This window comes from Corvus hawaiiensis, chromosome 1, assembly GCF_020740725.1.
Source record: "Corvus hawaiiensis isolate bCorHaw1 chromosome 1, bCorHaw1.pri.cur, whole genome shotgun sequence".
NCBI classification, from domain to species: Eukaryota; Metazoa; Chordata; class Aves; order Passeriformes; family Corvidae; genus Corvus; species Corvus hawaiiensis.
In genome coordinates, this window is record NC_063213.1 from 64,703,248 (window position 1) to 64,729,834 (window position 26,587).

At 43.0% G+C, this 26,587-nt stretch overlaps 1 protein-coding gene across 1 annotated transcript in view; it reads left to right on the forward strand.

The window, feature by feature from the left end:
* The first annotated feature begins 9,974 nt into the window (after positions 1-9,974).
* GMPR (guanosine monophosphate reductase) overlaps positions 9,975-26,587 on the forward strand; it is a 42,455-nt gene continuing 25,842 nt past the window's right edge. The window contains exons 1-5 of the mRNA XM_048308622.1: positions 9,975-10,407; positions 14,381-14,500; positions 15,085-15,168; positions 16,776-16,949; positions 24,603-24,684. Coding sequence (XP_048164579.1) covers positions 10,321-10,407; positions 14,381-14,500; positions 15,085-15,168; positions 16,776-16,949; positions 24,603-24,684 — 547 coding nt within the window. The 5' untranslated portion in view covers positions 9,975-10,320. The remainder of the gene's footprint in view (positions 10,408-14,380; positions 14,501-15,084; positions 15,169-16,775; positions 16,950-24,602; positions 24,685-26,587) is intronic.

Below are 26,587 nucleotides of genomic sequence, written 5' to 3' on the forward strand. Positions count from 1 at the left end.
GAGCCACCAAATTTAAACCTAGGAATTACTATTTTCCACAGTCTAGAATGTCAAGGGAGACAAATATACTGTGGCCTCCATAGTGCTGTCTTTCAAGACGGAATTAACATCGTACCCTGCTTCCCTCTTCCACCTCACAGCTGCACGCAGCTCTGCTCAGCCAAGGTTCAGAAACAGACTCATTAAGTAAGAAAATGATCGTCAACATTTTATCACCTTCTTTTCTCCAGATTTCCTGCTAGTTGGCAACAAAAAAGACCCAAGGTAGGTGGAGGTGAGCAGGGATCTTAACATTGCAAGAGCAGAAATTGGCTTTTATAAATACACCTGATGGCCCAATAATTGATACAGTCTCTTAATACATACACTCACTTCATGGCAATTAGATTTGTAGTCTAAGCATTTCTGGACTTTTTGCCAGGAAAGAATTGGGAAATTAATGAAGGCAAATTAATTATTTGTCTCCATGGTTTCTGATGTAAGAATACAGCTGTTCTTTATCAGCGTAATTCATTTTTAATGTCTCCCAAAGCTCAGCTCAGCTATATGCCCATGTTCTTCATATGCCAAGCTTCTGTTCTGATTAAATATCAAATGGTTTTTAAATATCAAAATGGTTCTGTATTTCTGAGCTCTGTTATGAGCTGTGGGGAAAGAAAAACAAGGACTCCTTTGATCATACACACATGAGTTTTATATGATGACACCACCACTGGGTCCTACGGATGTAGTCCCACTGTACACTTAGGGAAGTGAGGGAAGCTAGATTATGTGCCATGACATATATCAGCCTGCTACATTCCAGCACAAATGGTGGCTTGGGAAAGTAATCAGAAGTAAAGAAAGATGTGTTTTTACTAAATTGGGCACCAGACACAGTGATTGAAGTGGATCATTTCAAGTATCAGAAATCTGAATGTTTATAGACATTTATTTATTCCTATATTATCCCTCACATGACAGCATAGCCCCATACCTCATTTAACAAACTCCACAAGACTTGTTTGCCTGACCCCAAGGGTCACAGCAGCTCATTGATTTTCTTGACAAGTTCTTGCTCTGGTGAGCTACATATTACCTACCACCTGACGGCAGTGTGTCAGGGGGAAAAGTAGCCTGCATAGCCTGAAGTTGAATGCAAGAGGGTTCAGGAACATGAGAGCAAATTAATTGAGCTAAAATAATGAGGAATGAAAAAGAGGGAGTGTGAGGAAGTGCCCCTTCATGTTCTGCTTTCCCCATCAGAGCTCTCAAGGGCCAATTGTGGAGCCTTGGGTGGGTGTCAGGGCAGCACCAGAGAAGGAGCAGGGAGCGGCAATGTGGGCACAGCTGGGAGTGGCCACCTGCTCAGCTGTATTTACCCAGGCACTGCTGCAGCTCTAAAACACTGGGGTGAAGTGAGGGGAGGGCAGAGAACGCAAGGAGCTGCTGGCCCTGTAGCTAAACGAGGCTAATTATTCCCTTTCCCACAGAGCTGGGCAGAAGGGCTCAGAAAAGCAATTGTGTTCTGCCTCTCTCTGAGAAGAGAATGAGGTGCTGCTTAGGTAGCACCTAGGAGCTAGGGAGAGGCTGATTACTGCTTTCCACACAGTGCTCTGCCTAAAGAGGACAGAGCCATTGCCATCTAAACACAGAGGGAGGGAGGAAGGGAGGAAGGGAGGGAGGGAGGGAGGAAGGAAGGAAGGAAGGAAGGGAGGGAGGAAGGAAGGAAGGAAGGAAGGGAGGGAGGAAGGAAGGAAGGAAGGAAGGAAGGGAGGGAGGAAGGAAGGAAGGAAGGAAGGAAGGAAGGAAGGAAGGAAGGGAGGAAGGAAGGAAGGAAGGAAGGAAGGAAGGAAGGAAGGGAGGGAGGAAGGAAGGAAGGAAGGAAGGAAGGAAGGGAGGGAGGGAGGGAGGAAGGAAGGAAGGAAGGGAGGGAGGGAGGGACTCAGAAGTCCAAAGAAGTATCCTTTATGGTCCTTTTTTGCTCAGGATACAGGATCAGCAGAGATTTAACAATGTACTGCTGGTGAACAAATATGGGAAATGGGACCCGAATGAGATCTGGAGGATTAGACCGAAGCAAGGAAACTCAAGGGGAACTGTAAGAGAAGCTACCAAGGATGGTAAGAAAAAGCATTTGGTAGCAGGAGAGTCAACTGTGTCCCTGGAGAATAGCCATCCTTTTGTAAGGATGGAGCTAACAGAATAGTGATTATGACTGTGCCTGAAGCAAACGTTCATGGTATTACTGAGATGTTTGACAATTTAGTCAGGGGAGCTCAAGATGAAAGGATAACTTGTTAGTACTATGTGTGCTGCAGAAAAAAAAAGGAATGAACAGTATCTTATATTTATATCACACCTTTCATCCTGAAAGAATCCCAAAACACTCCACAAACCACATATGGAAGTGACTTCTGCCTCTGCTGAATACGGATGATGGGGTGAAACATGCCAGCTCTCTTAACATCAGAAACCAGCACTGCTGCACAGCAGCTCAGGAAAAAAAGAAGAGAGAGCCAGGCACAAATCAAAATGTAAAATAATAATTTTCTAGGCAAAAATGTGGAAGAACAGACCAAAAACATGCAGTATTTTCAGAACTCTTCATTATATGAATGGAAAAAGACTGTAATCGGGATCCATGCCTTACTGCCTCTGGATGCTGCATATCCAGCATCAAATAATGTTCTTGCTCCACAGATTTCCCAGCAGAGGCACTACATATGAGACTAAAATCCAAGTAGATAAGTGATCTTGAGTTTAGGCCCTTGTTCTCCTACCAAAACAAAATCACATAAATTCCTTCAAATTTTATTGACAGAATGCATATATCTATTTACCACTAGTAAGGATGTTATTTCATTGGGATATAATTTTTTAAACACATATCTTTTCAGGAAGCTGAAAACAACTAAAAAAGGTCTGCTTTCTTCCTAAAAAGGAGGAGGGCAGTTCATGAGATTCGATCCATCAGTTTCATGTCGTATTTTTCCTATTCAATTACTTAAAGAACGTAGGCATCCAAACCACATGTTAGATTTAAGCTAACAGCAGCTACAGATGTGCAGCTACTGTGGCCTCACATGCTAATAATATTCACTTTTTAAACAGCCTTGCAAAACTAGAGCATATTTTACAAGCTCAGGCATTAAATTTTCCCTTCTCGTTTTATCATAATGATATACAAGAATATTTAGCAGGGTTTTATTTGCTGTGGGAAAGGGAAGCAGCATTTTCTAGGTCATTTTAAGAATATCTTTAACTCTAGCCAGTGAGGAATCATGGGTAAAAAAGGCATAGTGGTGACAACCGAGTTGATGTTAATCATAATCCCTATGTAGGTGTTTTTATGAAAAAGGGTGTGACAGCTGATAAATGCAACAGCTTTTATCTACATCCCATTAAATGCCTAAACTGCAATAAAGGACCAAGCCAATTTTGTTTTCTACAATCCCATGATAAGATCCAAATTAACACAAGGTTTGCAGAGGCACAGCTCCCTGGCCCAAGTGTACAAGGTATTTAAAGTTGTGGGAAATGTCATTTTACACACAAAAGGCATAAAGCCCTCATACTAATTAAGATGAAAAGAGAAAAATTCCGGGTTTATGTATTAATTGCAACGATCAAAGAAAATGCTTGAAAGAGTTAAAACATTTTGTAACATGAGCATGGGGGTTTTCTGCCTGTAGATGGTGCAGTAGGGCAGCAAAGTTGTTTCGTTTTTCCAAAGATTAAATTGGATTTGAAAGCTATTCATTACCAGATGTTCACAGTTCAGAAGCATTTCTCCAGTTTAAAATTTGTAGCAACATTTCCACCTAACACAAAAATGTCAAGGAAAGCCCCGAAAATGAAGAAAATCCCATTTGGTTATATAATGGGTTGGGGCTTTTTTAATTAATGTTGTGCTTTTCATTTCTTTCATCAAGCAGTGGCAGTGTGCTTATTCAAACAGGCTTTGGGCACCAAACCAAAAAACCCACAAGTGCCAGGATTAGAATAGGCAACGTCCTGACCCCTCTCCATAGGAGGAAATGGACTTTCAGAATCTAAGTCTGACTTACACTCAAGAGACTGAGCAAATCCGTGGTGTTAAGTGCAAGAAAACTAGACATTATTTTCTTTTCTGTGTTAACCACCTTGGTCCTGAGTAACACAAACTCGGGTATAAGCCTACAACTCGCTAATTCCACATGCAACAGATTAATATGAAGAAAGCAGCACACTGATCTAGGTATTACATTAAAAATAAAGAGGCAGAACAGCAATATTAGTATGTGCACTGCCTCGGCAGTCCTGTGACTGCTCTGTTGCATCCCGTAAAATCAGCTGCTGGCGAGAAAAACATTTATGCAAAATTGCTTCTTGAATTCAGTATTTTACTCTATTTACATGAGCAGGTTGAATTGACACTGGATTCTTGGGAGTTTCTAGGCTACAATTAATGGATGAAGTTCAGATGCAAGCCTGCATCCAAGCTGGAGTGCAAACACTGAGGGAAGGAGAGGGTATGGCCAGCCCCAGTTGAGTCTGGCTTGTAACGTGGTTAAATTCTTATGCACTGTCATGACAGTAGGTGATTTGCTGGCAAAAAAATCATCAGCTGGTACACAGGCAATACTAGAAGTTTATTTTTGCTGAGTTCTTCTCTGCCCAAATCCTTCTGCAACTGTGCATTCTTGCTTTTATTTATTTATTTGTGAATATAATTATTTACTGAGGCAGTTTTGCTACCTCACTGGGGTTGCTATTTGGTCTAGTATGTTTTGGAAAAGCCTGGTAAATCAGCCTATGTCCATCCAAGACAAAAGACCTTCACCGCCTCAATCTGAGATGGTGAAGCCAAGTAGCCAGGCTGTCTTATGATTTTAGAGGAAAACAGATGTGAAAACATGGGCTCAGCTTCTTCTCGCAGCAGTGGTATTAATGCCAAATCAACACTTGTCTCTGATGAGTTTACTCTCCAGCCTGTTTCTCCCAGCAGTGGTATTCAGTAGGGACAACTCCACCAAAGTCAGTGGCATCTTACTGCTATAAAGCCAGTGTGAAATCATAATCAGAGTTACCAATGTGTAACTTGAATAGGACTTTGCTTCATCCTTAAATTTTTCTCTCCATGCCTTTCTCCATGCCTTTCTCTTATGTAAATGAGCTTTACTAATTTGACCATCAAATGACCACCAAATGAACTATGTAATTATCAGATTTTTCAAAGGCTCTTGAGATCTTGCAGGGGAAGATGTCCTGCAGTGATGAAGTAATGTATGGAACCACTGAATCACAGAGTGGCTGAGGTTGGTAGAGACCTTCCAAGATCATGTAGTCCAACCTCACAGGAAAAAAAAGTGGTTTCTAATGTTCAAATAGAATTTCCTGTGTTTCAGCTCATGACCATTGCTCTTGTTCTACCAGTGGGCACTGCTAAGGAGAGGCTGGCTCCTTATGTAAAGCTATGTAGCAGCAACAGAATACCTGTTACATTCTGTGAGATGACTTAGTATTTCCACAGAGAGAATCTCACTGTCTTTTACAGTACATAGAGCTGTAATTCTGTAATTAACAGAAGTATCAGCTCACAATGGACAGGATACAACAGGTTTTGACCATTTAAAAAAAAATCTGCAAACAACTTCCATGCCAGTAAAGTCCAATAGTAAACCAAATGTGACCTGAGCATGGACCCAGCTAGAAGCTCTACAATGCAATAGTCCATATTTTTTTATTAGAATCACACTCCCTTGAACAACCTGGACAGTTACCCCTCCTCCAAGTAGTCTGAGGACAGTTCAGGGAACAGCATCAAACTGTTTCCAATATGCAGTTTGAGTGAGACCCCTTGAAACTCACATATGGCACCTAAATGGCTACGTGTGAGCCACACTCTGTCTCTTGCCTTGCAGGGACAGATTGGTGTGGTCCACTTTACTTATCAGTACGGACAGACCCTAAGCATATTTCATAAGCCAAAGAAGGTCAAAGTTGCATTAATTATAGATTGCTGTGATTACTTATAATTAACATTTGAAACCTGCTGAAATCAAATAGGAGTGGATACTGTCACTTACTCCTAAGTAAACTATACTTTGAACGAAAAGCTGTCCTACTGAATTCAGTGTGGGCCTGGGATTTAGCTGATGATTAGCAACTAAGATTATTTTTCCTCTAAGACCTTCAAATTTAAATGAAAATACTTATGGCATACAAGTTTCTTCATAACAAGTGATCTTCATGCATGTAGTTGAAATTTGCTTGGCACACTTATGAAAGGCAGGGGTGTCAGCTCCACTCCTCCCATTTCTGGTTGCTATCAAGGCCAGCAAATGCCTTAGTGTAGATGCTGTAATAATACCGATACAGTTCAGAGGAACACCCTTATCTCCACAACCAAAGGAAATCTGCTTGCATTTGCAGGGTTTGCTGAGTTACATTTCTTGATCCATCCACTGGGAAATGCTATTCAGCACAGACAAGGCCCAAACTCAAACAGAATAATAAAAGGGATTTACATTTCTCCTAAGCAAAACAAGGCTCTTTCCTCAAATGTACTGCTTCTCCTTAAGAGTGAAAGATCTTCATCACACATGTCCTGCAGCATGTTGTTCTTTCCAGATATGGGATTTTGCTGGGAAGTTGTGACACACAGTTTGTGGGAGCACTTGCCAGCTGAGCAATGCTTTCACTAGTGCTCACCACACTCCTTAAACAGGCATGCTACTTGTGTTACAGGCTCTCTGTATGGAGCTATATGAGGCTATAGTATTTTCCTAGGAACCACAGCAAGGACGTAAGCATGTGCTTTCAACTGTGTTAGCTGTATATCTGCTGTGACAAGAATTTCTCTTGACAAATAATGACAACATCATTAAGCATTCACCCAAAAAGTGTTTCTGGTGCTTAGAAGTGCTCATACTTCCAGGTTATCACTGAATGCTTCTTTTAAAACCAAGGAGTTACTGAGGAAGTGTTCTTATTTAAATAAGAAAAATACTAGGCATTGATAAAAAGAGGTGTTTTTAATGCCATATACAATTAACCTGGTATACCACAAATAGCTGGCCTCCAGCTGTACTTAATGTCACTGATAACAACCCTTTGAGCCCAAAGTTCAGTCAGTTTTCAATCCACTTCACTGTCCTTTTAGCTAGTCCCCACCTCATAAGTTTGCCTACAAAAATGTTATTTGGAATCTGTCAAAAGCCTAAGTCAAAACAAACAAGAGCCATTGCTTTTTCCTCATCTACTGAAAAAGTAATTTCATCTTAGAAGGTGAGCTGAGCATGATTTTATTATCATAAATTCATGCCAACTACCTTTGGTCTTTCTTGTCCTTCATTCATTCATCTGAAAATGGTCTCCAGGATTATTGGCTCTGCCCCCTTCTCAGGCAAGAAGTGAAGCTGACTAGCCCAGATCTTCCTTACTTCTTGCTCTTCTCAAAGACAGGACTGATACTTGCTTTTTCTAGCCCTCAGGACTTCCCCCTCCCCACATGATCCTGCTCTTATGAGGATGTCTTCACTACTCCTGATTTTCTGATGAGTCTCAGGGGCCTGGGAATCCTGAGACAAATCTTACCAAGGAAAACCAAGGTGAAGATGCCAATGAGTACCTCAGCCTCTTCCACGTCCTTTGTTACCAAGTCCCATTTGTGAACTAATTTATACTGTTAGATACAACAGTATTTACAATTAAAATAACAGGATGAAAAACACAAGGTCAACAGTCTTTGTTAATAATAGGCTTTAGACACAGTAGTAACTATTTGCATTATAATGATCACTTTTTCCTCCTCTCAAAAACACTAAGTCTAGAAAACTTTTAGAAGACCTACAAAGCAACACTGGCATTGGTCTTTTCAGTTACAGTGGCTGAGCAGTTCTCTTATGAGTGAATTGTTCCATCTGCTTTTAAGTATAAATATAAAACAATGAAGTAGAGAAAAGAAGAACTCTGAAGGAAAGTAAAAAATCATTTACATATGCTAAATTTGAAATCAGTGATGGCTCATTTGCACTTGAAGACTAAACTGCATACAGCCTAGATGAACAGCTCTTTTTTCCATAGCAGAAAGAGATAATATGGGATCACTCACGGCAGGTATATCTCAAGTGTAAAGAGGAATAGCAAAGATACATAAGAGGTGATCTTCATTTTTGGACATGATATTAATGTGATTATTGATCGTGTCCCCTCTGGTGTCCATACTTCAGAAAGGACAATGAAAAAAACAGAGGTGGTTCAGCAAGAAAACGTAATTTTGATTACAGAAAATACATCTTGAAGTAAGAAACTGGAGAATTTGTAAGCTTTAAAGAACACTCAAGCTGATCTGAGACACCTAACTAGTCTGTTAGTATGTCTATATGGGGAATTACTGGATATTAGAAGATACTGTGATCTGCAGGGAAATAGCACTGTGAGCTCTGTGAGTGGACACTAAAATACTGGAAATTATAAACAGTATCAGGCATGCATTTTCTGTGGCTCACACATATCACTGTAGCCTCAATCTCCTACTCTTAACAACAGTGCTGACCTTTTGAACTCACAGCGCAGCGGCTTCTTTCTTTCTTCTCAGCATCACATGCCTGCCATGAGGGCAAATGGAAGACATGGTGCTAGGCACAGACAGAAGGCATTTGTTTTTTTCCATTCTCAGTCCTCTGCTACAGACATGCCACTTCCAAAGGACCCATTCTCATAAGTACTCCTATTACTTAGCAGTAAATGGTGGCACATATGTCTGTCTGAAAAACATGTTTTAATAGTTCCGTTATATTGTGGAGAAAACACCAAATGAGTGGCCTCTGTTATGCAGATGAGACTAATTATAGAGTCCTCTTCCCTGAATATCTCTGTGGGAAATACCTACAATGGCAAGGCTCTCCTGGAACATCATCTGAAGTTCCAAAGTCCCAGATTCAAGGCCTCTCAACCTGGACAATCAAAACTGCAAGCACTCAAATGCCCTGCCTTCTGTGTAAAGCCCCTGGCTCATGCTTGGTCATACTGGATTATCTGGGACACTTGGGCAAAGAGGTGTAAAAGAGCTCTGCGGGAGGCAGGGTGTTGACTAGACGAATGTAACTTTCAGATAAAGGAGAGAGTGCTACCTCCTCCTGCAATGTGTCTGAGGAACTGTCCCAGGCTTCAGTTTCCAGTCACTAACAAGGCTTAGCTCATGTGTCTTTCAAAGAACTCCAAGTCTTACTACCCACTGACTTCATAATTAAATAGACTTTAAGGCTCAAAGCTCCTGTGGAAGTCATCTCATGTAGTATCTGGCAACCCTGTATTGATCCCTCTGGCAGCAGATGTAGATGGACTCAGCACGTGCAATCCTGCTGCTATGAGTGGTTTGTGACTGTGTGTTGAACCGTGGCTAGCACCATTGAAAATGGAGGAAATAGTCACAAATCAGCCTCATGTATGCTCGGAAAAAAAAAAAAAAAAACCAACCAAACAGAAAAGCTCCCTGTTGCTTCTCTAAGTGCAGTGAAATAGGAAATTACTAAGGCAGCTGCAGGTGGCTGGTGCTCTGACCACTCTATGACCAACCAGCTGCACATTTCTCAACGTCTCTAACGCCAAAACCACACTCTGGCCCTCTGCAGTGCGACTGGGAGCCGAGCTCTGCCCCAGTATTACCAGATGCCGGGCAGGGAGGGGGCCGAGTTTGGGCTCAGAGCAGAGCACCCGGGAAGCGGGATTCCCACGAAAGCCCAGCTACACTAAGTGCTATGTTTTTTCTGTGGCTGGAGGCACAGCATTTTGGGCCGTGCTGCAGCAGCCCTAACAGCGTTGGGGAGCGCCGCCAGCCCCCGCCTGTTCGGTGGAAGGTAGAGGGAGGCCAAGATGTTCGTTCAGCCCTGCAGCAGACACCCAGCACGGCCGGGCTCCCGCACCCGGTACCGGCGGCGCCGGGGCCCGCTCGGTCACATGGAGGCGCCATTTCCTCTGCCCTTGCTTTGCCCTTAAGGCCGCCGCGGTGCCGCCGGTGCCTCGCCCCGCACGGGGCGGTTGCGGGCGGGCGACGCGTCCCCGTCTGCCCCCCACCGCACGCTGCCCGGCGGAGAGGCGGGGGTAGCTGCGGCGGGGGAAGGGGCAGGGGCCGGCCCCGGCCGGCCGCTCGGCTAAAAACAGCCCTCGCCTAATAAAGCGATGGGGCCCGGTGCCCGCGCCCTATAAATACGCTCGGTGCGCGGCTGGCGGGCTTTGGCCGGCGCGGCTCGGCTCGGCTCGGCTCTGCGGGCGGGGCGGTGCAGCCAGCACAGCAGGGCCGCCACTGCCGCCGCCAGGACAGCCCCGGCCCCCGCACCCCGACACCCCAGCGAGATGCCCCGGGTAGACGCAGACCTCAAACTGGACTTTAAAGATGTCCTGGTCAGACCTAAAAGGAGCAGCCTCAAAAGCAGATCAGAGGTGGGGACATCCAAACCCAGCATGCTTTCCCCCCCCGTCCCCCCCAACGCTTAACTTCCTTAACCCGCCTTCCTCCCCTGCTTTATTTTTGTTTCCCGGTCTATAGCAGCAATGCCCTCCCCGATCGGGACGCCCTTTGCGTGGCGGGGGGATGCCGCTGCTGCCAGGAGGGGAGGACGTGGCCGGGGTTGCGGAGCCCGTGGCGTGTCCCCCCGCGGCCCCGGCGGAGCGGGGGGCGGCAGGTGCCGCAAGCCGGTGCCGCGCTGGCCTCCCTCGCTCCTCAAGCTAAAATATAAGGGGGGCAGTGGGAGATTGCTTGCTCCTAACAGGTGCCTCTGCGGGGCTGAGCGGGGGCTGACCTCCGGTTTCGGAGGGGGCGTCGGCGGCGAAGCGGCAGCGCTGCAGGACAGGGGTGTCCGGTTACCCGCCCCGCAGCTTGGGCCGGCAGAAGCCGGTGATGCCACCTGACAGGCAGCATTGCCCTCAGCCTCGGGGGCTGTGGGCGGTGCTGATACCGAGGAGCTGATGTGCTCTTTAAAAAAATAATTGCAAAACAAACCCCGCGAAGACGCTGGGGAGCGCTTCCCAGTGCGCAGGGTGCCCCGGGCTGGAACCCCATCATGGGGAGTACTAAGGGAAATCCCATCAAACCTGGGGCGATGGGTGCGTTTCACCCTCGCTTGGGTTTAACCCCCTTGTGACCTGCGTGTGTGGAGCACTGGGGTCCCCCTGGGGCTCTGTGTCCCTGCTGGCCCAGGGCCACTGTTAGCCGGAACAGTGCTGTAGTTCTCTCTCATCAGGGATCGGGAAAGACCCCAGGAAATCAATCCCATGAGGATCGATTGCCACCACAAAAAAAGATGGCTGCTTCAGGATCGAAGGTGCCTTCTCGTTTACCCCACATAACCCCCAAGGTTAACAAAGGATTTAGTTTGACTAAAGAAGGAATTATGTTGTATTGGGGGATGAAAAGAGGATTAAGGCTTTCTCCAGGGGACATGGAGTTGTTAGAGAGACTGAGGTAGAAAGGGAAAGGGAAGCAGGGAGGCTGTGTTTACTATGTGCCTATGCCCAGGGATTTTGGGGGTAACAACGAACAACTTTGCCATCATGAGGTGTAAGATCAGAGAGGCCCTCTCAGTAGAAAGTTGATTTCTGGCAAGTAATTTTTAATTTACCATGAACAGTGTCCCAGCCAAGTAACTCCTCATCGTATGCCATTGCTGCACATAGAGCCTGTGGGCACTTTTGAGCCATTTGCTTGGGGACCTATGGATCTCTCCTTAAAATTCACTGTGCCGGCCTGGCAAACAGGTGGAGCTGTGCTCCACCGAGTGAGTGGCAGGCACATGGCTCCTTCAAGTGCAGTGTTTTGTATATTTAGCAGCGTGCAGGCTGTGGAAAGAAGGGCTGCTGGGAAGGGAAAACGATAGGAGGAACATGAGCTGATATGGCAGGGTTGTAACGGGTAGCTGTGATGAACTGTTAAAACGTTGCAGATGAGAAAAAGTGCGTGTCGTGAGGGGGTCAGTGAAAACCGATGAAGGTTAAGAAATTGGACACCATCACTGAGGCTGTGGCAACAGGGATAAACAGAGTCTGTGAGAGCCAGATCTGAAATGGACAGCCCCAGTCTGCTTCAAAACAAGAATATAAATAAATAGTTCTGGCAGAGGAACAGAGGCAGCATACTACAGTGCCTGTTACCCAGCAAGCTGCTGCTTTGAAGCTTATATCAGCAAGCATCTGCTTCTCTGGTGTGAATGCCTCGTTTTGCGCAAGGATAGCTTTTTATGCAGTGACTAGAGTTAAGTCAGCTTCCTAGAGAGACAGTTTGGGATGTTTGCTATGTTGATATTTGTTTCTGATTCCTTGCTCTTTGTTTTCCATGGTTGCTTTCTCCTTTTGGAAAGATATCAGAAAAATGTGATGCTTGAATTCAAATATCAAAATTTGTTAGAGCAAGGATGGGAGTGGGAGCAACATTATCTGTCTGTGAGGTCTTGGTACTCACATAGCCTGTTCTTGCCTTGGCTGGGCTTACTCATGCACTCTGTCCATTACAAGTTCACCAGACAAGTGTCCTGTAGGAAGTCGTTAATTTAAATTTTGTAAATTTAAATAAGTCCACAAGAACAGCACAAATTGCTAAAATAGGTAGAGAGAATGGCAGCCAACATGATCAGCAGTGTTGACTGATTTCCACATGAGGAAAAACCTAAACATACTAGGATAATTTGATACGGAGAAGAGTCAGCTGTGGAGGATATGCTAAAAGTCCATGAAATGAGGAGTGGAATGGAAAAGGTGAAACTGAGCACCGGTTGTTAATTGTCTCTCATAAAACAAGAAGAAGCACTGAATGTAATTACCGGGCAAAGGTTGTAGTTTTTATGCAACATAAAATTTGTCTTACTGCTGTGGGATATTGGAGATGCTAAAGGTGTGAAGGACTAAAAAAATTACAAGGCAAGTTCTTGCCTTGTCTTGTGAGTGTCTATTTTGGAATATTTTGATGTCTTTTCTGAAACACAGCTCTTCTCCTTTCTGAAGTTCCTTTGAAAGAGATGTTTTTCCTTTGTAAAACTGTAAGGCAGTGGTTCTGGTGCTGGTATCTGTGTGGAACTGGTTGTGGGATACTCTTGTTTCCCCCCTCTCTCCCCCTCCTCTATGGTTCTAGTCAATACATTGTATTAAGAGGGAGTAAAGTAAATTAAACTTTCATACTTGTTTCATACCTATCTTCTTTGTATTATTTTCTAATGTTAGCTGCAACTAAATTTCCTGTAAGAATGGTTTGTCATCCATGATGGCTGGAGAATTAGACCTCTGATAGTAAATGGGAGAAAGGAGAGTCTCCATTAAGATATATCTTAGATTGTTCACTAAAGTGACCCTTCACTTATGAGCTTATATGAGAACCTGATTCACAGTTTATCACTGAGGCACAAAGTTCTTTCTCTTATACAAACCAGTAATAAATCCCTCACAATATTAATCAGAATCTAGCCTGCAATTTGGCAGTGCTCAAAGTGTGTTTTAAATAAATAGTAAAAAAATCCTATATTTTTTCTGTTGCTTTCTTTTTGGTGATGGATTTCAGTTTAGTTCAGGTCTCCAAATGTTACTGGGTTAAAGTTGCAGTGAGGATTAATGAAAAGTGAAGGAGCCTTCATTGTGGCTAGAGACTAAACTAATATCTTACAGTTGTGCATTTCTTTTTTTTCTCCTTTTGAGCTTTTTTCTCCTAGATAGGAAGATCCTAGGTAGGCCAGTGGGAACCGATCTAATTTGATAATACCTCTTGCAGATGTAAGGAAAAAAAATGCCTGATGTTACCATGATCATTTGAAGGTGCTGAAGAAGAAATAACTTTGAAGGTGAAGGCGGATACAGTTTTAAGACATTAACTTAGAAACTAGCAGCTTCTTGGTTTAGCAAGGCAAGGTATGATTGTTCTTAGTGTATGGCGAGAGTGCCGGTAACCATGACCAAAAGAGCATACTTTATTATATTGTCATTTACCCTAAATAGAGACAAAGTCCTCTAAGCCCTGGAGATGGAGCAAGCTGCAATTCTGACTTCTGTGGAGTTAGGACTTAAGCTTGAGTTTCTCAGGCAGCCATACAAACAGCTGAGATTACTTCTGTATGCAATAACCCAGCATCCTCATTGTCATTTCTTTCCAAGTCCTTCTGCCTTGTTCTTTCTCCTTTTTTAAATTTTATTTTGATTCTTTTTCTTAAGTAAGAGCTCTATTTAATGCAGAAAACATTCTTTTAAATTTTTTTTCTTGTTTGGAAGGCAGAAGTTTTAAAAAAGAATTAATGATGTAATAGTGGAACAAAAGGAACAGGAAATGTGAGGAAAATCAAGAAGCTCTGTCTAAACGTGCTGTATCTGAAATCTGCAGCAAAAACTTGTGTTCGATTACAATCAGTTATTTAAAAGAATGTGTGTCTGTTCATTGCAGGTCGACCTCACGCGCACCTTCACCTTCCGTAACTCCAAGCAGACATACACAGGAATTCCCATTATAGTGGCAAACATGGACACCGTGGGGACGTTTGAAATGGCTGTGGTTATGGCAAAAGTAAGTCTCGACTCTCATTTCTACAACAGTTGGGAAGCTGCTGGGTGACAGTGAGCAGCCTTTGTTAATTTTTATCTAAGTTTGTTGGAGAACAGAGGAACATGAATTTAAAACTCCAGAACAAAAACAGGGCTCCTGATATAAGCAAGTTTCAGTGGAGATGCTTCCATACTGGGAAGCTTCCATCTTGGGTGTAGCTCAGCTTCAGGTGGAGCTTCTAGAGCTTAGTTTTTGAGGTCCCTTTGTGTTCCCTGCCAGAAAAGAAATATTAGCTGACAAGTTTTGAAAGTGTAGCTTACGGGATAAAGCTGCAGCAATTTCTACGTTAATGAGGCTCTGTCACATTCAAAATACTGACAGTAGCTTAATGGAACATATCATAAACCTGGTCCTGAAAGGTTGGCTAAGTATGCCAGCCTTTTGAAGAGCTGTTTACGGTTGCCTGGTCTGTTGTTTGCTGCTACTGTTTCTTCCAAGCAGGATGAGCCTATACTTAAAAGCGGATTTTCTAATGTCTTTTTTTGCAGCTGAGGGAAAAATTACTAATGTGGACATTAATATCAGTTCTCTTGGTTTTTTGCTAGCATGCAATGTTCACTGCAATTCACAAGCATTATTCTCTGGAAGAATGGAAACTGTTTGCTGCCAATCACCCAGAATGCCTTGAGGTACATTTTTCTACTGTAAATTATTATGGTTTATTGCTTTGTTCTGAACTCACATGCACTGGGAGTCTCTTGGGAAAACCGTTGTCAAGTGAGGTTTTGGGGAATGAAGATATTTGCTATTCTTAAATTCATCAAGGGAAGTGGCTTGTCCTGGTTTAAAACAACAGCTATGTGAGTCCATTACAAAAGTGTTTATATTAAAATGCAAAAAAGCAAAGTTTATATATGCCTGGAATGGAAACAGAGAAGTATCCTGAACAAAGAAGAAGGAAATACTTGGGAGTAGGTGTGAGTACTGTGCTTCTGTTGCTGTTGGGAGCTGTGGTAGTGCACAGACATGAATAATTTCAAGTAACCCAACCACAGGCTGGCCCTGCACACCCTTGTGCTGGGCAGAGTCTTTGCCATCAGGTGTGCAGGTGGATCTGGAGTCTGCAGGATGGAGTGGCCCAGGTGCTGGGCCTAGGCAGGAATGAGCATTGGCAGTTGTCAGAGCTTGTGTGTCTTCCACTTACTCTCCTGCAATAGAGCTCACTTTGAGCTATTCCTGGCTGTGCTGCCTCACTTGTTCACAGGGTCCTAGCCTCATTATATTTAGTAAATTTAAACATTGACTTAAGTTCTGACTTTTCCACATTCAGATTCCTTCTTTTCTTCTGGCAGGCCCCTGTACCAGGAGAGGCACTGTAAGTGTTCCTGGCTATCTCCTCTTCTGCTCAAAGTTCAGTGCAGTTTTTGATTTTTCTCTGCATGGAAAAGAATACCACACAGCTGTATTGGATCTTTACCTGTGGCACATTTTAGAATTATATTATAAAGGCTATTGATTACAGAGTTGTCTGAAAGTGAGCCTAGCACTTAGGCCAGTCAGGATTACTTACATGCCACCACAGGGTACAAAGTGGTCCCCAGAGTGTCCTGTGTCTGAACACTTTCAAACTTAACTTTTTTGTGGTACATGACTGGAATAGGACCTCCTAGTGATTAAATACTGGCTTGCACTGTGATCTTGGATTTCTGCAGAGGTTTTGTAGGCCAACAACTGTGGAAACTATTTTTCTTTTGGAAAGAACTTATTGGAAGATGAAGAAGCAATCTGCTTGTTTTCAATGGTAGCCGACCCTGCTTGAGAAAGGGGATTGGACTACAAAATCGCCAGAGGACCCTTCCAAACAAAATTATTCTGTGATTCTGTAGATCACAGGAGTGCTTGGTGAACTTAAAGACCTAAATTTTACTCTCTGACAGTGCCCCAGATTTTCCACTCTAACTTGCTGGAAATATACCAAGTTAGGCCTTCATCTATGTTTGTGTTGAGTATGGCTGAACCTTGATTGATCTCAGGTGATTATATTTGCCTGTGACAATCCACTTGTGAATGAATGCTAAAATGCTAATTTCCCTCTCTTTTATATCATTTAAACAAGACAGAAATAGCACACTGATTTTCCCAGGAAGGTATTTATTTCATATTACATAGTGTGATTTTTCACTAGTTACCAGCACAAGTCCTGCCAAGATTATGCAGGAAAAGACATACAAATTGTGTGTGTGTTTATGTCAGTTTTTGCAACCTACTACTCTGTTTTGTTCTCTCTATTTTTTAGCATGTAGCAGCAAGCTCAGGTAGTGGACAAGATGATTTGAACAAGTTAACAAGGATTCTAGAGGCCATTCCAGCTATCAAATTCATCTGCCTGGATGTGGCAAACGGCTATTCAGAGTATTTTGTGGAGTTTGTGAAGTCTGTCCGTGCCCTGTTCCCACATCACACCATTATGGTAAGTGCATAGAAAGGGTGGAGGGTGTGTGTGTGAGAATTCTGTCCAGGAACAGGACCCAGAGATTGATTGGTAGGCATCAGAAGCTAGAAAAAGAAAGGAAGCAAGGAAGGATGTTTAGTAACAATTTGGCATTGTCCATCTTCCATTGCTGATGATTTCTGTGGGAATGTTTAGTGTGTGCTCTGACACAGCTTTTTGATTGAAGTTGGCATGGAGGACTGGGTGGATCCAGTTCTTTCCCTACTCATGTCTTCCTTCCCACTCTAGATGAGACCTCTAATCGTTACGTGTATGGGTTTACTTTGGTGATTCCAAGCAGAGGTTTGCTGTGGGAATGTGCCAACATTTCTGGCCAGTTGAGGTCAATGACTGTTAGATCTCTCAAAGACAGCTCAATGCACTGGTCCTTGCCCATGATAAAAATGACAGGGGTGTTGAGGACAGCATTATCAGGGAGCAAAATGGTCAATGCTGGTGCTTTCTGTGATGTTACTATCCCATCTCAAGAGTGTTAATTCCATGCTTCCTTCAGCCCTTGTGCACTAAGGGTAGGATGTTTGCATGGACATGGAACTCCTGCAGCAGAGCGCTACTGCTGCTTTCCTGGGGCTCCTGAAGAAATGTCTGAATTGTTTCCATGAGAATAGCAGAAATCCTCAAACAAGAAGCAGATCTATAATGAGGCTACCAGCCTTTCTTCAAGCCAGTGCAGCAAAAAAATCATGTGTTTAGTGCCTACTTTTCCATGCCAGAGATAAAGCTTCATGCATGTAAAGTAAATGTGAAGTGAAAATGTTCCTGAATGCACATTCTGCCTTGGTTCAATAGAGAATAACATGTTCAAGCAGCTCAGGGGAGGATGCATTCCTTTCTCCCACGTTGGAGGAAGGCAGTGTTCTTGCTTCTGAATGATGGAAAATTGAAGTGGGCTGGAATGTTTGTTGGATTCTAGGTTATCATAGGCTGATGAATAGGCATTCTTCAACAGCTACCAGGAGACATGGGAACCATCTTGGTATGGTCGTACTTCCCATGGCTTTGGAGAGAGGTTTTCGAACTATGAAATTATAAATGTGGACCTTTTGAGCTTTTTGCTTCATGTTCACTGCAGTGAGAGAAGAAGCTGTTTCCTTGCTTTGGGTCTGAAATATTGACCCTAGTGACATGATTACTCCAGTGTCTTTGTCTTTGAAGAGTTGTGGCAGGGAGCTTAAATCACATAGTTAAAGCCAAAGATCATCTCTATCAGGAGTGAAAAGAAAATTGTGTGTCATGCCCTCCTCCACCTCCCCACAGATTGCTGACTTTTCTGAGTGAGGAGGGAACTCAACCAAGATGAATTGCCCAGGAGGCAGAGAAGGTCAATGTCAAAGTCAGATATCAAGCCCAGATTTTAGTCCAGGGTTCTTAGGCCAGTCTCATCTGCCTTCCATGACTGTTCAGCTGTCTTCCTGGTATCTCTGCTTTTGTGGCTAAGGTTATTGTTACTTCAGGCCTCATTGTCCTGACAGCACCACCTGCTTGAACACATTTACAGCCCTGATCTGTTCAGTTACCTTCTCTGGTTGTAGCTCCTTTCTCTGAATGTGGCTTAATATGGCTTGTGTTTTTCATCTCTGCACAGTGATAATTTCCATTCCTAAAAACATGCTAACAAACTTGGGGTGTTCAAAAACCTTCAGTTTTCCAAAGCCCCCAGAGTCTGTTCAGTCATGAAGGTGTCTGATTCAACTAGAGACACCCACCTCTACCCCGCTTCCAAGTGAGTGCACACTCTGTGCCAACATGGCCTTTTGAAGCTGTTCCTGGCTGAAATGCAGGAGCTGGTCGAGGCTCCTTTTAATGGTTATCTGGAAGACATGTCCTGCTGCTACCTGTTCTGACTGCTTTGATGTGTTTGTGCTATGCCTGCAATATGTTCTCTGGTGTTGTGGCTTTCAAACAAAAGGGCTAGCAGTTAAATAGGAGGTATAAAAATAAAGAAGCTTTCTCATGGCTGAAAGTGATCTCCAGGACCTTGCAGGCTGTCTTGTTTGCTTTCCTCAGCATGACTATTCATTCCACAGTCAGCTGCAGTGCAATACATAACAGTAACCCAACTGTGGATCTCGGGGAATGTGTGTTCCCAGGGGCCATGTAATGGGTTCAGCTCTGAGGTTGAAAGGGGATGTGCAAAGCAACTGTGGTTAGTGTAGTACTCTCTGTGGCCAATACGCCCATGCAGATGGAGGATGTCTCTTGTGTAACAGCCTTTCAAATGCATGTTTTTGTCTTTTTAAATACTTGCTTCTATAATCACATTACCTTATTTTCTTCTGCCTGGTTCTGACACAAGGTTTTTTCACTCCTGCATTTTGTATTCATTTACAAAGAAGATCAGTTTCTCCATGGAACACCAAGGGTAGAGAAGACAAACAGGCACAAAGGTACAACATGACTTGTCTTAAATCACTCATCAGGTTGGGAATGGGGGAAGAAGGAGTATTTAAGTCTTCTGAGTGTCTCACAAGTGCCTCCCGGGACCAGGAAGATCCTGAGGAGGATCACCCTTTGGGCTCTTTTGCTGTTGCACAGTGTTATGTGCATCCATTGGGCTTGCTTGCTAAAGAAAACCTTTAGTCAATGTTCATGATGGAGGATCAGAGCCTTTATATTACAGGTTGCATAGTCCTTATTTATGAGTTTAATTGTAGACATTAGGGTTATTCCATCACCCTGAAAGTCTGTTTGCAAGCTAAGTTATCTTTGCTAGCAAGATTTGCCAAGTTTTTATCCTGAATTTTTTTCATAGAATTCGTCTGTTCATGATACAGGAGCAACGCTGAGGGGGGAGCAGGGAGTGTGGCAGGAAGAAAACTGAGGCAGGAATGCACTTGGAGATACTGTAGCAGCCACAAATGTGGGCCAGAGAAGGAGACAAGCAGAACTGCAAAGCAGAAGCAGAGGGAAACAGCAGGAGCCAGAAACTGTTGCTCTTCCTTGGAGTCAGTAGCAGAACTTTTCTGGGCCTTAGCTGGAGGCAGGAGTCAGAGAAAGCCATGCAGAATGCTCCCAGTTCATCCCTGGAACACACACCGGAGTAAATGCAGTCATGGCGTGTCCACCAGGGCTGAGGTCTCAGAACAGGAGCCAGGCAGGATCCCAGGATAGTAGACGGTGATGCTGCCGAGCCCATCTCAGGTCAGGCAAAGTACTGAGTGCAAACACCCACTGGGTATGGCTCAGCCTTGCAAAGGGCATCTCCCTCCATCTCATGGTTAAGCACCCCTTGCTTTGGTGGGTGGGAAGTGTCCTTTGGCCGTCTTCCTGATAATGTGGAGGCACAGACTGTGCTTTCCTCTAGGATACAAGAAGAAAGTTTGAGAACTGTTGTCATAGACACTTCTCCCCAGCTCGATCCATTGCCATTTGCCAGCAGCTTTCAATCAGTGCAGCAGTGTTCCTGTCTTAGGCAGTATGAGTTGATATTTATAGCAGGCTTTCATGAGGCACAGTATCAAATGCCTGACTGAAATTCAGAGGCACTGCCCTATTGTGCTCACTAATTTTGTATCTCTGTCAGAGAAGCCATAGTCTATATAATCCTGTTAGGTAAAATCCTGATCTCATTAAAGTCAGTAGGGAAGCTCCCTTTGACTTCTCTGAGGCCAAGATTTTCCTCAGGACTGACCCACAGTTCAGTCATCCTGGATAGTGCTGGTATGACCCAGGGTGGTGCTCAGTTGAAGCCTCGTGCTGAGTGATGGTACATCACAATACTTGCACTAATTGCTGTGTTCCCTGACTACTTGTGTAAACACACTATAACATGTATTCTCTGTAGTGACTTCACTGTGCAGGTTCCAATTGCGTTCCATTCTTTCAAGTTAATTTTAAGAGGGTTTCATTTCTGTAGTCTTAGTCTTTCTATATTGACCTTTTCAGATTTTTTTTTTGAGTTGAAGTATTCTGGCTTTACCATACCAGTGGGGACTTCAAAAACCCTTTTGCTTCTATTCAGCTGTCCTACTGGTAAGACAAAGCATTGGTTTCAGTAAGGCAGAGTTCAGCTGGATGTGAGAAAACAGATTTCCCTTCTGCTGTGACAGTGGGGTCTCTTCACATACAGATAGCTGTGCCTCTCTCATAGTGGTTTTTTTGTGCTCTCTGAGGTCTGCAAAAGGTACCTGAAAGAAGCAGGCCTCTCATTGGCAGGTTGAAGTCTGCTATGTAGAGCTCTGCGTCTTCCTTGAAAATTTGTTAAGGATCTGCAGATTCAGAAAGACAGAAATCACTGATCTGTGTACATGCATTCCAGGAAAAAATGTATGCTGGGGACATAAGTGCTTTTCCCTGCTAGGATGAGCATTTTGAATCAACATATGCAGTTCCAACATTTTCTAGCAGTAACTTAACAGTAAACGTCTGGTTAGCATTTCTGAAGAGACAGTTTGACAACCCTCTATGCTCTGCTAATAAGGAGACACTGCTGTTTAAGTTAAATACATATTTGATCCCAAATCTCATGGAACCACTGATTTTAATGAATCTTTTGCATGTATTCCAGTATTTCACCAAGTTGTAGTGTGGTGTGTGTCATACAGCACAGGTGGTCATCTGCCTTCCAGAGGTAAACTGCTTCCTTCATGTCCTAAGTGGCACACTCTCCATCACCCCACCTTGGAATGTACAGCACTTAGTATAACAAACTACCGCTGAGCAGAAAGGAAGCAGCACTTAGCTGAAACACTGCACCTATTATATATTCTTTATTTCCTGACTGTTCTATTTTATTTTTAATCAATATCATGCTCTTTTGAGCGAAGTTAAGTGGTCCTGTATCATAGACCACAAATTGCTGCTTTGTATTATCATTGTTTTTATAAGTGCTTCAGGTGGTGGCTTGTCAGCTGTTTCAAGCTAATAAAAGGAGGAAGCAAAATTCAATAAAAATAAATAAATGGTGAAATAGGAGTCAGAAATCAGTAAGTGGAGAACAGACCTTGCCCAGTATTCCCTGGGTGCCCTTCTGTTGACTTCAGCAGTAGTTATGTTTGCATAAAAGCTAAGAAAATACTAAGTAAGGATTTTAGAATTTGCCTCCTGCTCTGCCCATATCAGTATGGCTACAAACACTTGCTAAGTCCTGCAATATCATTATGTAAGAGATTTTCTGAACATCTCTAGATATAAATTTAGATCTCCACAAATTAATAGCCCATCTTGGTACTAGTGCAAAACAGGTGATTTGGAAAACTGGGGGTTTATCTTGTGCAGTTTTTCTAGTTAGGAACATTCTGTACACATGAGACAAGCCACAGAGCTGAAATAAAAACAAAATTGGCTTGTAAATGTCCCAGAGTACTGAAGGAGCTAGCAAGACCCCTCTCATCTCTTATCAAAGGTCTTGGGAGTGTGGGGAGATTCCTGCTGACAGAAGGTGAGACAGTGTTACTCCAGTTTACAAGAAGGGTATGAGGGAAGACCTGGGAAACTAAACACTGAGAGGCATAGGGCATTGGCCACCTCTCTAGGAAGCCTGTTCTAGGGTTTGTCCAACCTCTCGCTTAAGAATTGATTCCTCACATCAGGTCTGAACCTCCCTGAGGGACACAGCTTTGAGTCATTCATATGCATCCTGTCACTGGATCCCAGAGAGAACTCGGCACCTCCCTCTCCACTTCCCCTCTTCAGGAAGCTGTAGTGAGCAATGAGGTCACCCCTTGGCCACCTTCTCTCCAAGCTAGACAAACCCAGTGCCTTGGCCGCTCCCCCCAATACCTGCCTTTCAGGCCCATCACCAACTTTGCTACCTTCTTCTGGCACATTCAAAGACCTTCACGTTCTTCTTCAATTGTGGAGTGCAATTTATAGGATTGCATTCCTGTACAATATTCCCCCAGAGTATGGGAATGCAATTAGTACAGCCTATAGTGAGTCGGTTCAGCATGTGCTATGTCAGTGTTCATTTGCCTTGTGCAACCCTTTGCAGAGAGGAAAGTGTGGTCTGAAAATGCACTGGCTAACAGTTTGTTTTCAAATGTAACTCAAAGGATAGGTTTTAGCTCATAAATCTCCTTTGAATAGGATTCAAATGTCATTTGAAATCTTTGTTCTTTGAAGACTGTCTTTTCTCCAAAAGTCATCTGGACAGTGGACACTCCTGGCAAGGGAATTAATCTCTAGCTTCACACTGACGGCTGATCCATCAGATCCACATTTAGACACACGCAAGGACCTGTCTTGTCACGCTGAGCTTGTATCAAAATGTTTCTTTAACTGAGTAGACATAGACTGGCAGCCCTCTGCAGTTACTGCACCAGTTTTGCCAAGCCAATTATCAAGTGCATGCTAGAAGGTTGTTTTGTAGTTTCTTTTATTAAAAGTATCAGTAATTTCATCACACTGGTATTCACAGCATCCATGGACCAGAAAAATCTGTATCTCATGGTATGTTACTACAGGCCCCATACTCCATGCCAGCTGAGGCTGTGTCAGAAGAGAGCCCCTACCTCAATAAACCACGTGTGAAAAACCATACTCTAGTATCAGGTAACCCAATGTCAGGGGAAGTGCTACAAGTTTCTGCTACAGTTTGGAGTAGGTAAATGTTCCTGGAGGCATGAGTAGATCACAAGGTGACTGTGAGCCAGGCAAATGCATTCTTGTGTGTCAGGCAAGATATTTCCAGAAAAGGCAGGTGTTGTGCAAAGACTTGGTGAGAACTCGCCTGTACCACTGTGGATAGTTCTCATTCCTCAGGCTCTAGAAACATCTGTCTGGTATGACTTCAAGGAAGTCTGTGAAGGCAAACAAAGACGAAGCAATTGATTAGGGGTGTGGAGAGCCAATAGAAGATGATTTCTAGAAGAGGGAAGACGAAGGCTGAGAGAGCTGCCTTCACTTTCAACAAAGATAACAATGTAGCCAAAAGGAGGAAAAGAGCTATTGAAGTGCAAGGAAAAATACGGTAAAGAACACAAACCAATTCAGAACTTCTTTCAAAGAAGACGTCACCCTAAACAGCATGCTCTCTGTATCTCTGCAACGGTCATGCAGAGGGAACCAAACCCCTGTTTTTAACCACTGGTATCACCACAACCAAATTGTATGAATGCTCAGAGTTATATAGTCTGGATGTACATACCAATTTTGGCACCCATGTACAAAATTAGAAGAATAGTACCTTAGTTACTCTTTCAGTGGGCAAAATGCTGAATCCTAAAGGAAGAAGATATTTTCCAGAGTTTTAAACAAGATCTGAACATCTTCCTGCAAAGTGAGTTAGGCAAAAGGCGTGGAGGTCTCTAGGTAGGAGAGGTGGAGGAGTTCACTGTATATTAGAGAGAAGAATAGCGCTTATGGTTAGGGATGATGTGGTTGAGAGCCTCTGGGTGAGGAGTAGGGGGATGGACGACAAAGCAGATCTCCTGATGGGATGCTAAGGATCAGGGTTTACTGGACTAATCGTTAAATTCATTTGACTTGAGAATGTACCTGTATGACTGATTTAATCTTGGTGGCACATGCATTGAACAGTATGGTGAACTATATTCTCCCATACTCTGTATAGTTCAACTTGTAAAAGCTCTGGATAAGACTTTACATTATCATCATTGCTGCAGTAGTCTTGAAGTCTCCTGTACATGTGATATTGTTCTTTTTGTCTAGGCAGGCAATGTGGTGACAGGAGAGATGGTAGAAGAACTTATTATTTCTGGAGCAGATATTATTAAAGTGGGTATTGGACCAGGTAAGTCAAATAAGGGTGGCTTTTGGTACCACTGGTGGAGGAGTTGTCCAGATGGAACCAGTGTATAATGCTGTTTTCTTGCCTGTTAGAATGCCAAGATCCACTCAGGTCAATAAAGTACCAGTGACCTAGCACACAGTGTATTTAAGAAATACAGGCAGGGTGCTAGTGTTTCATAGTGCACAGAGTTGCATATTGCTCCTTCAGTCGGTGAAGATGCCTGTTATTGGAAGCACTGGACTGCCTGAGTTCCTGACATTATCACTGATAACATGTTGTGTTTGGGAACACTTTTCTAGCCTGTTGAAAAGAGGATGAGTCATCCAAGCTAAAGCTCAAAGGATACTGTGTTCAGGTGTCCACTTCTGTCAAGGAAAGATGGGTTTCTGAATAGCTTTATGATTTGTGTTCTGTGAAGCTGAGGTTATCCTTGTCAATGTCCTCACAGATGCAATGGTGGTAATTGCAAAATATGTGTAACTTTGCCTCTAGCTGTTACTATTGCCTGGGAGCTAAAATTTACATTAATGCACTTACATGCTATCTATCACTCTAATGTTTCCATGGATAAATGAGAGAACTCTAAAGTTCTTACAGTGTTTTTCCTGTCTTCCCTAATATTGTTGTCTGGCATACACTGCCATAATCGGTCTTTTTTTCCCCCCTCTCTCCTTGTGCCTTCCTTCACATATTCCTTCTCTTGCTATTTTCTTCTTAGACTGCAGCTGGAGTCACCATATGTGGGCTAGATTTTAAAGTGGCTAGCACAAATGCCACTGACAGTATAGCTGTGATCAGCCAGTGCAGTGCAGGCAGATTGTTTACTCTGCAGTGCCAAATAGTTACGGTCCATGAATGGATAACTGGAGCAGAGAAAATGATGTAATAAACATTGCAGTTGTGCCCAGGAAGATGTCAAACAATAAATATTGCAAAATACATGAAGAATAAACAACAGAGATGTCATAGTGTAATTATCACAGGAAAATTCAGATTTAAAAGAAGAATAATTATAGTTTGTAGCCTCAAACATGGAAATACGAGTAAATGCTGTATAATCCTCCCTGGAGATCTTCCTGAACAGATCTGTACAAATCGACCACGCAAACCCACAGGTAACAAATGTTCCTCCCTCAGGTCTTCAGGTTCTTTTCCAGATAATGATCCATCCTGTGGAAAATGGCAATGATTTATTATAAAGCATTACATACACTATAAAGTACAAGCCCTGTGGAAATTATATTGAAACTAATTTTGTTACTATTTTGCAAGAATTCTTCTCAGTGTTTTCACTTTGTCAGTTCTTTGAAGGATCTTTGGTAACTTTTGCTTTACTGGTAGCTTGAATATACCTGGATATCAGCTGAGTGACAGGATCCAGATTTCACTGCATTTGGTTTAGAATCTGTTTTGAAATTCTTGTTATCATGCAGACCTTTTACATCTGTATCCTAAATTATAGGACCTAGACTGGCAAAAAGCAATCCTCATTTTGACTCTTAATTTGAGGAAAAAATAGAGAAGGTATTCCAGAAGGTCTATAGCCATGTTGCTATGTTGAACTATAATTAAATTGGTTTATGTGTGTGTGTATATATATATATGTTTATTTTTATCTGCACATGCATGCAAAATGTATGTGTATAAATAATATAGTTCAATTATTAGATATAGTTTACATATTTCCCTTGGTGTTGCACTATACAGCTTTCAGATGATTACTTATCTCACTTTTTAAATGCTATGTGCTGATTTTTTTATATTCCCCAAAACTGCAGTCAACCAAATATTTCTGCCTTCAGTATTAAGCAAATGATGGGAAAATTGTTACCAAAAAAAAAAGTTACTGATTTTACCACAGAATTATTTCTTTAAACATGCAGAAAAGAGATAGAAATATTTA